At 32.6% G+C, this 14378-nt stretch overlaps 2 protein-coding genes across 2 annotated transcripts; one reads left to right on the forward strand and one right to left on the reverse strand.

The window, feature by feature from the left end:
- Positions 1–4232: 4232 nt before the first annotated feature.
- LOC101898970 (translocon-associated protein subunit gamma) lies at positions 4233–5249 on the forward strand. Its single transcript, XM_005188227.4, has 2 exons — positions 4233–4518; positions 4582–5249. Exons 1-2 carry the CDS (start codon positions 4365–4367, stop codon positions 5004–5006), a joined length of 579 nt encoding a protein of 192 aa, XP_005188284.2. The 5' UTR covers positions 4233–4364; the 3' UTR covers positions 5007–5249.
- A 4728-nt stretch (positions 5250–9977) lies between these two features.
- On the reverse strand, positions 9978–10683 carry LOC101899144 (eukaryotic translation initiation factor 5A-like). Its single transcript, XM_005188228.4, has one exon. The coding sequence runs from the start codon at positions 10529–10531 to the stop codon at positions 10112–10114; it is 420 nt and encodes a 139-aa protein (XP_005188285.2). The 5' UTR covers positions 10532–10683; the 3' UTR covers positions 9978–10111.
- Positions 10684–14378: the final 3695 nt, after the last annotated feature.

Below are 14378 nucleotides of genomic sequence, written 5' to 3' on the forward strand. Positions count from 1 at the left end.
ATTGACTTTTATTTTATCTTTCTTTTTTTACTTTTTAAAACTTCCAATTAATTTTCATATAATACACTATACAATTCAATCACTAAACACATCACAATAAAAGAAACGCATCAAAAATTACAATAAAGAAACGATATGAAATGTCAAAATCATAAAAAATTCGGAAGAAGCAAAAAGAGAAATGCAAAGAAAATGGCATGTAACCCTGTGCGGTGGCTTATCGTGCCATTTTTTCTTCTATCTACACATTTTACCAACAAAAAAAATGGCATGGTTAAAAAATGTCACCGTGTAAAGGCAGTGTAATTTACCTTGTCACATTTTAAGGCATAAAAAACAATTTCCATCTCTCATTTTGTGTGTATACCATGGCAGAAGAATACAGGTAGATGCATCAACGCTTGGGAGTATTGATATGTCAGAAAAATTTAAATGTTTTTTCAAATATAAGTACATTTTTAAATGTTTTCTTATACGACGTCATTCGGAGGTTATTATAATTCGCGTATATCAACAATTTTTAGAAATTTAAATAATTTATCATTCAACATTTTCAATTCCAAAATTGGTTTGACAGTTCATTGTCCCAGCAGCTGTGTCGATGCGTCTACCTATATTCTTCTACCATGGTGTATACAATAGATTTATGAATATAGATTTTGACAATGAAATGTTGTCAAATGTATTAATTTGAAAAAATTGCAAACATATGATTACATGACTTTACCCAATTTCAATTTTGAAGGAAAGAGAAGAAATTTTATAATGGTGAATATTAGGAAATAGACATCCACGAGAACTATATTTGTACTAACTGCCTCTAGATATTGATAAATGGAATGATTGGGGGTTGTCTTTATGCGTGTGATCCGTGACTACACTTATGTATGCATTTATAAAAATGTTAACTCAATGAAGGTATTGGACTTAGTTGGTCCTCCAATATACGTTTTTTACAATGGTAAAATAAAGAAGGAAAGGCCATTTCCACAAAGCATTTCCATCTTTGCCTTTTCTGTCATTTACATTCTCAAACTTCGCTGCATAGAAAGAAAAAATGTTAACTCAATGAAGGTATTGGACTTAGTTGGTCCTCCAATATACGTTTTTTACAATGGTAAAATAAAGAAGGCAAGGCCATTTCCAAAAAGCATTCCCATCTTTGCCTTTTCTGTCATTTACATTCTCAAACTTCGCTGCATAGAAAGCGTGTTCCCATCACTAATTTGTGTAATGGATTCATAAATATACATTTTGACAATGAGATGTTGTCAAATTATTAATTTTTAAAAAATTGTAAACATATGATTGCATGACTTTACCTTCTTAATTCTACCATGTACAAACCATATAACCAGGTATGTCACAAGAATTAATTCGGTATGAAAGTGATTTTAATTTCGTATTTAGCTTCTTCAGAAAATGTAAATCGCAACATTTTTTCGACTTGAAGCCACTTTGGTTTTTTGCAAGTGAAATTGTATTTTTATGGAAACTTGTGACTTTAAAAAACCCTCATAATACTTTTAAGTATTAAAAAATGTTGTCTTAACGACAAATACACAATTAAATTTACATTTTTAACTTTTTATTCAAAATAATTAGCTAATCTCAATTGACGAAGACAATTGTTAACAAAATTTGCCACATTATGTTTTTCTTGAAAATTGCTTTTTTCTTCAAACAAAAATTATTCATCTTTGAAAAACAAACAATGTGGTATTGCGAATAATGAACCGAAGCAAAGCAAAAACAAAAAATGTATCTAAAAATATGTGAAATATGAAATGCTGTTTAATCAATTTATCAATAATTAATATTTTTGGCGCAGGCACATGAATTCAGCACAAGAAAACATTTTCATCGAGTTTATGGAGAGCCACCAGGACCTAGCGAGGGGCTATGTCAATGGTGATCGAGTGGTTGCCGAAACAAGTTGGTCACAACTTACCGGAAAAAAACTAAATTCCTCGGGACCACCCACCACACATATAAAAAAGAAAAATGCAAAAACTGGTTGCGGAATCATTTTATTTTTTTTACAAACTGCTGGACAACGAATGTTTTCTCATCGAAGAAAACCAAATTCGGCAGTTCACCACTTTCGGCCAAGCGAAGCAGTTCTTTAGCTCTTCTGAGTCTATTTTCTTTCTGTCAATGGCTTTACCCCGAGCTCCTTTTTCAATATTTGCCGAATTGAATGGAGTTCTTTACTTTTCGAACCATTTCTGCTGATGTTGCTGTTTTCTTCGATCCACTTCGGGCTACGCTACCAGTTTCACGGCGACGAGCGATGGTACGAGACACAAAAGATTTATTCACATTTAAATGTTGGAGTGCTCTAACGATAGCCACTTGTGGTTTTCCAGCCAAATATAAAGAAATCACACAATCACGCTTGAATTCCATTAGAAACAACTTTTTTCTTGAAAATTCTCACCAAAATGCTTTTGTACGTTTGCAAACAATAAATTACGCTGTCACTGGAATAATTTTAAGAGCTGTCGGACGAGTAACTTAGAAATGACTGCAGTCTGAAGTTGGTTGCAGTTTTTTCATCTTATCTCATTCATCTCTCGTCATTACGTTATAAAAGTTTTTGTTAATATGTACATCAGAACTTTATAAAAACTTTCTTCCGAATTCGGGCTGGTAAAAATCAGAAATGCGCACGATATTACTCCCACAGCTCTAACATCCCTTTCGGATCTCTAATGGATATATTGCGAATTCGGTCCGACTTCGGTTCGAAATTCGGTTAAAACTTCAGGCTTTCATTCAACCTTTCGGACCGACACCACTCCAACTTTCGGTCAGAAGTCGGACCGAATTCGCATTCAAAATCAGAAGTTTCTTGCTATTTTCCGTTCGAAGCCAAAACGAACTCGGACAGTTTGGTACGCTAAGCATATATACCGTTTTGTATATGTATTGCTGGGAATAATTTTCATATATGCAGCTTTTGACAGAATACATGTTATGAACTCGACATTGTGAAAAATCTTTGACGTTCCGTTTTTCATTTTAAATTTAAACATTTCTATGAAAACTTTCAAAAAATCAAAAATTTGCTGTATTTGTAATTAGTGAATTTGAAGTAACAAGATTCTAGCCGCAAAGTTAAGGTGAGAATACATAAACTGCTGTTTTGCTAATTGGGTTATATTTATACTTGTTAAATCTTCTCTCCTTTGTTCCAGTCAAAAAAGCGTTATATGCATTTTCACCTTAATGTTTTTTAAAATTTAATCAATCTCCCCCTGTAAATAATAATAATAATAAACTCATCTATCATTTTCAAATAATTTTAAAATTATATCCCTCATTTAACTCATTTTCAAAATGGGGGAAATCATGGCACAATTACAGGAGGTAGCACCAAGCTACCTCCTAACTTTTTTTTCTTTTAGTGCCCCTATTCTGTCAAAACATATACACAGGTTGTATATGTGCGTGTATTGTTCAAGAAAGAAAATAATTTGAAACTATTTCAAATTCAGTTGCAACAGATGTACATATTGTCCACATTAATGAGCAACAAAATGTATAATTTTGGGATAAAACAATATTGTCCCCCTATTTTGGATTCAGTTTTGAGGAAAAACCTCAATATACCATTCATATAGTAATATTGTGAAAAAAATGTAAAGTAAGCAAAACCAATTGTTGCATGTTTAAAATTCTATTTGACTCCAGTACAGGTTTGATTTTTTTCTAGTTTTTTTTTTTTTTAAGTTGAGGTTCAGGAAACTTGTTTTAAAGCGCGTTCTGATTGTTTTGAATTTTAAATATCAATGATTGGAAGAATCGTGCATTGTGGAGCGCATTGGAAATATTAACCAGTTTCGCCATGGAATCGAAACATTGAACTGTTTAGGTAATCAAAATTCGCGGTTTTTACTGTATTTTAAAATTGAGAATATATATCAATTATCCTTTTTATTACGTTTATTGGAGAAATCTTCTGACTTTCGGGACAAAACAATGGTTAATGTTGTGAAAAATCTTGTCATTCCATTCAATTTTCGGCAGATTTTCTAAATTTTATAAATTTTTGAAAAGTAGTTTTCGGCATAGTAATGAACATGTGATGAGGTGCGTCGTTTTTTAAGAATCCACATCAGCAATTTAAATGTCATTTTGACATTTTAATTTTACCACTAGATGTCACTCCAGCCATTAATGTGTACTTGGCAATCCTGGTTACACGTCACATCAGTTTTTTGACAGACAATTGCTTTCGTATTTTCATTCGTCGTTTGTCAACTATCATCTGCATAACGCGCTCGCTTTCACTTCGGGCTGTTAGACTGCTGTCGTTAAGCTTAAAAAGTCTGTATTTTTCTGTTCATAACTAAAATAAAATGGGCTCATCCGATAAGAAACAACAGAAAGTTCAATCCTCCGGATTTACCAAGGAAGAAGAGCTGTTACTCCAAGATTTCAGCCGCAATGTGAGCACAAAATCATCGGCACTTTTCTATGGCAATGCCTTCATCATCTCCGCCATCCCCATATGTAAGTATATGACACGTCGACTGGCTAGTGCGGCAGAGTTTTGATTGTTTATTTTTTTCGTAGGGCTTTTCTGGCGTGTCCACAACATGGACTTGTTGTCCAGTGCCATCTTCTTCATTCTTATGACTGGTGCAAGCACCTACCTAATGGCAATGGCCTATAAGAACATTAAATTCCAACTGAAGCACAAGATTGCCGTGCGCCGCGAAGCTGCTGTTACCCGTGAGATTAACCGTCAAATGGGCGACGATAAAAAAGTGACCCGTAAAGAAAAGGAAGAGCGCATCTTGTGGAAAAAGAACGAAGTAGCTGACTATGAGGCCACCACCTATTCCATCTTCTACAACAATGCCCTGTTTTTGGCCATCACCATCTTCATTAGCTTTTTCTTGTTGAAGAACTCTGCTCCTTTGGTGAACTACTTCTTCTCCATTGGCCTGGCTAGTGGAGCCTTGGCACTTTTCTCCACCAGCACGCAATCCAATTAAGCGACGTGTCGATGTAGACTTTAGTTATAAATTTAATATGTAGAGATTATCATGCTGAAGTTCGGTCCTTTTTTTACCCTGTTGCTATTAAATTAAATCATTCATTTTTTGTATTACGAAGCATGTACTTTCATAAGAACGTAATTCCATGTTTTTGCCTGTGGCAAGAACCAAGTGAACTGTACTGAAATATTTCTTCTAAGGAGAACACGAATAAAATGACAAAATCACAAACAAAATAAATTGTTGAGCAATATTCTTCGGTGGAGACAATCGTGAAAGATGTGTAATGATTTAGGTACATTAGATTGTTAAACTGCAGCAAAAAAAGAAGAGGGGAAATTAAGTTAGGCCGGGCGAACCATACCCTCCACCTAAGGGTAAAGGAGACATTAGAACCCATTATGACCCATAAATACCAATTTTGGACATATTCATGGGAAAATGTGCCTATACAAAAATGTGAACCTATACATACTATGTTTCTCCAAAGGAGCTAAAACCCATTAGGACCAACAAATGCCAATTTTTAGACAAATACGTGAAAAAATATGTGGCAAAAATAATCAAAATACCGAATATCGGGAGGCACCGTTGTATGGGGGCTATACCAAAGCGTGGACCTTTACATACACAAACTAGAACCCATTATGACCTACAAATACCAATTTTCAGACAAATCCGTGAAAAATGTAGCAAAAATCATCAAATACCGAATATCGGGATGTACCGTTATATGGGGACTATACCAAACATATCTCATTTTCAATACCAACCATCCTAGACACAATTCAAATTGTTCTGCTAAATTTTGACGCTCTACGTTAAATAATGTGGGCTTTATCGTGGTTTCATCAGACAGACCGACATCGCTAAATCGACTTAGAATTTTATGCTGATTATGAGTATATATACTTTATGGGGTCTACGACGAGTATTTAGGGATGTTACAAACGGAATGACAAAGTTAATATACCCTCCTTTCCAAGGTGGAGGGTATAACAACTCAACTTGCAAGTAAAACGCTCGTCATGTGAATGTGATATAGTGTGTCAGCTAAGTTTAAATTTGGTCAACATTCACAGATATAGGAGGAATTATTTAGATCGAATATTAATCCCAATAAAGGAAGTAATTAAAATTTTTCGGGCGGGTTACTGATATTTTGGAGTGAAAGTCCGGTTAAAACGGCTATGGAGACAGTATCTGTTATTGGAAAACTATATGAAACTAGCTGGCCCGGTCCGCGTTGCCGGCCCGTAGTTTTAGTCTTTAATGCAAATTTTGCATAGCATAATATTTCACAAATCTAGCTCATAAAGGTAGAAATAAATAACTATGGAAGGAGGGCAAAATAATTTCTGAATAGTCAAAGTTAATTACGCTTTTACACCCATTACCATAGCACCTTAAATTGCGCATTAGAGTCCCCAAAAAGTCTATGTTCTTGTTCATAGAAAAATTCAATGACGATTAAGCAATACCCGCGTTGTTGTCCCTCAATCGGTAAACATCACTATAGATCGGCGGGCCTGGGGACTATATGGGGACTGTACCAAAATATTTACGTATGTTGACATTTTTCTGTAAGATGGTTCTCTACTCACAAAGTAGCCTAAATACAGCAAATAATAGCCAAAATAGTTGAAAAATCAGGGATACATTTATATAAGGGTTATACCAAAACGTGACCCAACCAATATTCTCTTGGGGGTTACAAATTCAATAGAAAACAAAATTTTCTTTTCTGACCACCAATTAGATGTGAAAGTGGACTTGGGGATACTCCAATATGGGGACTTTACTTAAATAAATTCCTATGTGGCAATTATCTGTATGGTGGTTCCCTACCCCAGAGTAGCATAAATACAATTATTAACCAAATCAATTAATGAATGTGGTCAAGACCAAAATGGGCCCTACTCTGAAAATTTCAATCTTTATGCGAAAAGGTTCTCTACCTCCTAAGAAACAAAGATGCCAAATAATGGCCAAAATATTTAAAAAGTGACCAAGACACCAAAAATAGCTTAAATCATACGATGGTTATATAAATATGAAATCGGGTTGTACCCTTATCCGTGAGTTATGATCGATATCATGACCTGCAAAAGCGATTTAAGGTATCTTGAATGTTTGGGAAGATTTTCTGGAAGGATAGAAATCCTTTTCTTACTAAGAGTCCCATTCGCTCTACTATTTTCCACCCTTCATATTTGATATTTTTCTGATTGTACATTGGACGGATTATTGTGACAGGAAAGAAGTAGTTCCACGCTTTGAAATGAGCCCCATTAGGCTTTTTCGGTAATTTTTGTTTGTTCAAATGTGTTCACATCTTCCAGCTGAACCACGATGTCGGCCCTGGAGTTGAAAGGTAGATGTCAGTTAACATCTTATTTCCCACTTATTTCATTTTTTGGTGAAAATTTGTATATAGTTAAAAATTATTCTTTATTTTGTTCACAAAAAATTTACTGAATTCAATTAGATAATACAAATTGAAAAAAATTGACAAAAGAAGAATAACACAATGAAAAAATCTTCAACTTGTTCGCTGATTTTTTACAGCAAATGTTTAAAGATCCTTATATAGTTTGTCAATAGAATGTACTTCTATTTTAAAATTCGATTCCATTAAATTATTTCGACATCATCTATTCCGTTTCGCCACCACATAATTCGGTACTACACTTCCATGTAACTCGCCATCAATTTCATTTCTCAAGAAATCAAGTCAATTAAATAAATTGGTATTAATATTTGAATTCCAAAATAAAATATAAAAAACACTACAAATGTACATTAGAAAAAAGTAAGTCAAAATGGAAAAAAAAATCATGCAAAATAAAACATTACTATTGTACATTTCAAAAGTCAAAATGAAAATGTTAGTATATCACATTTTTACGCGATTTTTTTGGATATTATCCTTTTCGGAGAGAAGACAATTCCGAATTTGTATGAATCGTTAAAATCAGTCTAGCGGTTCTTAAGTTATAAGCGTAGTAACTAACACAACTTTCTTTTATATAATAGAGATAGATATAGATTAAAAAGTACTGACAACGACAGTTCCTCAGCCCCAAATAAATACTTAGAGGGGGATGAAAAGTCAACAGTATCTCGTGTAATAATTTTCAAACCGATATCTCCTCTATATTGGCAAATATAAGGATTTTAGATAAATCAAAATTGTGGGCGCAAAAGTGGGCGTGGTCTATATTGTTTTTCTTTAAAAACCTAACTCGGGGTATGACGAAAGTTTTTACAAAAAATTATGCAAATCGGTCCAGCCGTTTTCAACTGATTCCGTTACCAACAAACAACAATTGATTTTAATATATATAGATATATCGAAGTAATTATATCAGTATTTAGCATAGTATTTCGAGAAAATATACAGTTTTTAAATCATAAACTCTAAAAATTGTAAATTACGTTTAAACATGGTCTTTGCAAGCTCGTTTGTCTAGGAAATTGCGTGAAAAAATAAGTAGTCTTCAAATATCTCTTCTTCTCCATGCCGATTAGTGGAACTATGGCATGATTTATCAAAATAATTAGAAGAAAACCCCGGATATACTGAACATGTACAGGGCGAAGAATTCGTGCTTAAATTAACATATCTTGACGACATTTTTTCCAAGCTAAACTTGTATCTGTAAAGTTCAAACGAATCCAATATTTTTGCTGTTAACGATAAAACTCGCGCGTTCACGAAAAAGCTACGTTCTTTATATAAAGGGCACGCTATATCACTTGAAACCCATAAAATTGTTAAGAACCAAGTGCAGCCACAGTTTAACGCATTTTCTGCAATTGTTACACATTTATAATTGAAAACTCGAATTGAATATGAAACTCAATTCTGGGCTAACTACCAACTAACAACTACGTCGACATAAGCAAGTGAAGAGCTCATTGATCTATCGGAAGATATGTCACTAAATAAAATAGTTCTAATCGCGAACAATTAACGAAGTTTTGGCTCTCCGTTCTCGGGAAGTATCCTTGTCTGCTTGATGAAGCTACGAAAGTCTTCCTTCCCTTACTACTTCAAAGCTATGTGAGGCCAGATTTTCGGCTATGGTCAGTGTAAAAACTAAATACCAAAATTTATCGGATGCACTACACTCACTACGACCTAATGTTACAGTTTCCAATTTTGGAAATTAGTCTTTTGAATAAAGAATTAATGGAATTATGTTCATAACACTTTCGAATACTCGAAAACAAACAACTCACGGGCTTGTGCAGAGTTGTCAAAGATGCTATATATTTTTTTATTTTTTTAACTTTTCACTAGTATATTTGTTTTCATCATTTATGTTTTAGGCATCATCATTAACTGGATGAGATTAGTACATGATTTTAATTGTCTTTTTAATATAGTTTTCATTGATCCTCCATTGGTAAGACTTTTAGTTATACAATATTCAAAGCAATTTTTCGAAGAAAGCTGCCAAAATTACGAAAACTAGTAAACAGAATATGAGAAAAGTAAAAGCATGCTGTATATGTGAAAAATGAAAAAATGTCAAAACATTTTGATAATTAAGTTTTTTATTTTTTTTTTTATTAAAGTATAAAATTTAGTTTATTTCATGAAATTCCTTTATTTGTTGCCTTTGTTGTGTTTGCGGCAAACACAACTTAGACGGCGATTAAATATACTAATTGATGATTTTTATTTTGCATTTAAAGTTTTGAGAAATATTTTAAATTTCTTTTAGCGAAGATGATATTTTTTCAAAAACCGGCATTGCTATTTTTTTTTGTAGCGAGTAAACAAATTAGATGTACATTTATCTTCCTGTTTCGGTATAAAACTACGGTTATAGAACAGATACATATATATGTAATAATCATAGCATAAAATATGTTATCGTGTTTAAGAATCATACTTCACATTGTTTTTTTTTAGTATTTGCTTTTCTCATTTTAAATTCAAAAGAAATTTGCAGCAACTAGAATTATACAAGTCCTTATTTATTCTTATTTTTTATCAAAAAATTTATTTCTTGTTTGTTGTAGCTGTTGGTTGGTACGTATTTTCTTAAGAACAAAAATAAAATGAACTTACTACACACAAAATACACGCTCTACTTGTCAAGAGCTGTATTAGTCTTAATGGCAATAACGCATTCTTCGCCGCAAGACTTAAGGACAGTGCACAAAAGATCTTTGCCATTATCGAAGTCGGTTCTCAAGGAATTACCCACGTCACCTTCTGGCAATTTAAGATCTTCTCTGAATTCACCGTTGTCATACATCAAAGTCAAGTATCCGTCATCACTGATATCGATCAATTGATAATCTTCTCTCTTAACATGAGGGACATCCATATTGTGAGTGGAGGGACAGATATCTTCATACTTGTTATTTGTGAAGATATCAATTCCGACCAAATGGACTTTAGCATGACCGTGTTTGCCTGTTTTGGATGTAGACATTTCAACGATTTTACAGGGTCTACCCTTGAGCATTACAAAACCGTTTTTACGCAATGCGAAACATAGCATAGGGAAAGTCTGAGAAGCACCAGAATCTCCGGTTTCGAAGTGATGATCATCAATTTCAGCCACTTTAACAAAGTTCAAGTTTAGACCCTGGTTTCAAAAAGGAATAATATGTGATTTTAACCTTGTCGTAACCAAACCGATATTCGGTATGTTGATAATCAAATTGGGCATTTAAGAAGATTTAGGAGAATACAATTCTTGCAGTATAAAATTGTCTATGAAGGTTCCCCTTTTGGTGTGGCCCCCATACAAAGGCAACTCCCACTTTATGGTTTTTAACAGTTTAACAGCATTATCCAACGGTCATACTGGTATTTGTAGTTTAAAGTGGAACACGTTTGAATTTACATACTTTTATATAAAAATTATGTCTTTACCCAAAGGTACCCATTACCCAAAGGTACCCATTACCCAAAGGTTACCCATTTTCAAGTGGCTAAGGCTAAACATGCATATATTTTTTAACATTTGGCTGGGAAATCAGCGATAACCCACAAATGTAATAAATTATATTTTAGAAATTTGTGAATTGAATATTATTGGCAAGTATTTTATGACCATGAAGAAGCTAACTAATAGCATTTATGCACACGCTAGCCTAAAGCGGCTTAGGAACAAAGGATCGAAAAACATATTTCAAACAGTTAAAGGTGTTTGTGACTCAAAACAGAGTCAGAGTAGATTCTTCTGATCCGTCCTTATCACCTACATATTTAAATGAGTATGGAAAATATAAAAGTCATGCTGGGCTGACAATATGATACCCTACATCACTGTGCATACTTAGTAGAGCTTCTAGTAATAAATAATTATTTGAAATAAATAATGTCAACAATGATCTTTTTGAAAGCCCAATACGGTTTGAAATCGAATGAAATATTTATATATATGGAAGCTTTATATTAATCTGAATCGTTTTACACTTAATTTAAAGAATGGCAACCCTGTTGTGATTCGTGTCAAAAACTTGTGGTGCTCCGTGCCATGGTACAAAGAAGAGAAGGTAGGTCAACTTTGAAAAAATTGCAAGTATAGAGGTCAAAACAATAACAAAATCAAACAACTTGTTGCATTTATTTTGAATAAATAATTGAAAACCGCGAAAACTGAATGAAAGGTCAACACTTCTTTTCAAAACCAGGTTCTATATATCTCTAAAGGATTATTTCGCTACAAAAACTCTAGATTTTGTCGATGCATACGATGAAATAAACATTTTGAAAACATCCGAATTTGAATGTTTTCTGAACAATTTTTTTGTTATTGAAAAGAAAACACATACATAAACAAATAAAGATTACATATTAAGCCAAGAAAATAAAAAAATTGAAATCATTTGGTATCATAGCCCTACCTTGATATCATTGTACCATGCTCCGTGCTTTTGAAAAAAAATATTAATTATATCTTTTATTAAATTAATTAATTTGATAAAAAATGTCTAAAAGCGTTGAATATTGATTTTGCAATTCATAGTGATAATTGGTGTAGTGCTTTAAAGCTTGTTTTGTGTTTAAACTAATATTCAATTTTCAAATTGTGTAGTTTTACATTCTACTCTTTATCCTGTTTCTTTTGTTACATTAGCTAATTAGTTGTTGTAACATATCATCTTGTTTAGTTTGTCATCTCAAAAAGTTGCCAACAATAAAAAAAAAGAAATTAAAGAAAATAAATTAAATAAAAAAATCCAGCTACAGACCTGATCTTTAAAATATAGTTGTAACTTGCATACTTAATATTTTCTTGCATAATTAAAAAAGAAATAATTATAATTAAAATAAATAAAATGTCGTGCCCTTTTGAATTGTGTAATATTGTTGCAGAGGATGAATTGTGTGTTACCTGTTGTTTTTCAATGGCTTGCTGTGCTAGGATTAATGCAAAAGTCGTAGACACAACAAGAAATAATGTTGGTGTTCGTTGGTGTTGTGTGCAATGTAGGAAACTCTCTGCAGATTTTTATAATTTTGTAAAGGATTTGCAGTCGAAATTGACAGCGATAAAAAGCGATCTGCATTTTCAGAAAGTAGATCTTCTTTCAAAATCGTTGTGCCTGAAAATATTTTTGTAGGTCGATTTTAAAAGAATTTTGGCATGCTAATGCTAATTTATTAAATAATTTTTGGAGAGATCTAATAATTTAGCTCATTTGCCTCTAAGACCAGATTCGGTTCCAAAAAACTAAATGACTCATTTTCTATTTGCTATCAGAACGTAAGGGACCTTAATACAAAATTAACCAGTTTATTTACTGATAGCATTGGTTTCTATTATAATGTATTGTTTTTTTTTTCCGAAACTTGGTTAAAAACATCTATATTAAATAGTGAATCAAATATTTATAAAAGATCGTGTTTGTAAAAACACACCACTAATTTTATTGATCTAAATGATTTTCTTGATATAGAATTCATTGGTGTTTCCATTGACATTTATAATCAGCATTTATAACTTTCCTACTTTTTGGAATATTATATATATACCTTTACATAAGTCTGGTAGTCTTACTAATGTGTCAAATTATAGAGGTATTGCAAAACTAAGTGTCATTCCAAAATTGTTCAAAAAATTAATTACTGCAGAAATTTCACTGAAAATTCAATCTATATTGAGGCCATATCAGCATGGTTTTCGTAGTGGTCTTTCAACTACAACAAATCTTATACCATTTACGTCAACAGCAATAAAATGATTTGTTCAGCGTAAACAAACTGATACAATTTATACTGATTTTGTAAAGCTTTTGATAGGGTTAACCATGAGCTCCTAATATATAAATTAAATTATATGGGTTTCAACACAAACTTAGTCAAATGGATATCATCTTACAAGATAGGTCGCAATTAGTTTTGTTTGAAGGGTATCTATCCAAAACGATTAACGTTCCATCGGATGTTCCGCGAGGAAGTCACCTTGGGCCGGTCCTCTTTCTTTTATTTATCAACGATTTACCCAATTCCATAAATTACTCGAAATTGTTAATGTACGCAGATGATGTTAAATTATTCATTTCCCATAATTGTGAGAAACAAGCTAGTTTACTTCAAAACGATTTAGATAGCCTTTTTCAATGGTGCAGGTTAAATTGTATGGAATTAAAGTTAAGCAAATGTAAGCATATGTGCTTCTCCAGATCTTCTTCTCTGATATTGCAATATAATATCGATCTTGGCCTCTTAATGGATGCAAAATTAAATTTTAATAGCCATGTAATAGCAATGGTAAATAAAGCAAATGGGGTTTTAGGTTTTGTCAAACGGTGGGCCAAAGAATTTTATGATCCATATATAACAAAACAGTTATTTACGTCTCTTGTCAGACCTATATTAGAATACGGTTCTGTTGTATGGGGTCCTCAATATGCAATATACTCAGACAAAATAGAATCCGCGCAAAAACAATTTCTGCTATTTGCCTTACGAGGTTTACATTGGAATAGTGATTTTGTTTTGCCTTCCTATGTTAGCAGGCTAAAATTATTTAGATTACCAACACTTAAAAGCAGACGTATTATCTTGAACTCCATGTTTGTACTAATAATAGTATATGGTAATAAACCTTCAGATTTCCTAATCTCATCTATTAGAATTTTACCAATTTAAATTTTTTACCAATTACAAATTTTTATGTACCGATTTTCACCGCAAGAATTATTCAATGGGCGAACCTCTTAGTAAAATGTGTGTTGACTTGAATTCTGTGTACTCTAATGTAGATTTTGGTAAGAGTTTAGAAGTTATTAAATCTAGAATAATTTTATTTTTAAACAATTAAAATACATGTTTTATTATTTGACAAACTAGCTGATGAATTAGATACTGTAGCTGGTTTTTAATTCTCTACT

The sequence above is a fragment of the Musca domestica genome, unplaced genomic scaffold (assembly GCF_030504385.1).
Source record: "Musca domestica strain aabys unplaced genomic scaffold, Musca_domestica.polishedcontigs.V.1.1 5, whole genome shotgun sequence".
NCBI classification, from domain to species: domain Eukaryota; kingdom Metazoa; phylum Arthropoda; class Insecta; order Diptera; family Muscidae; genus Musca; species Musca domestica.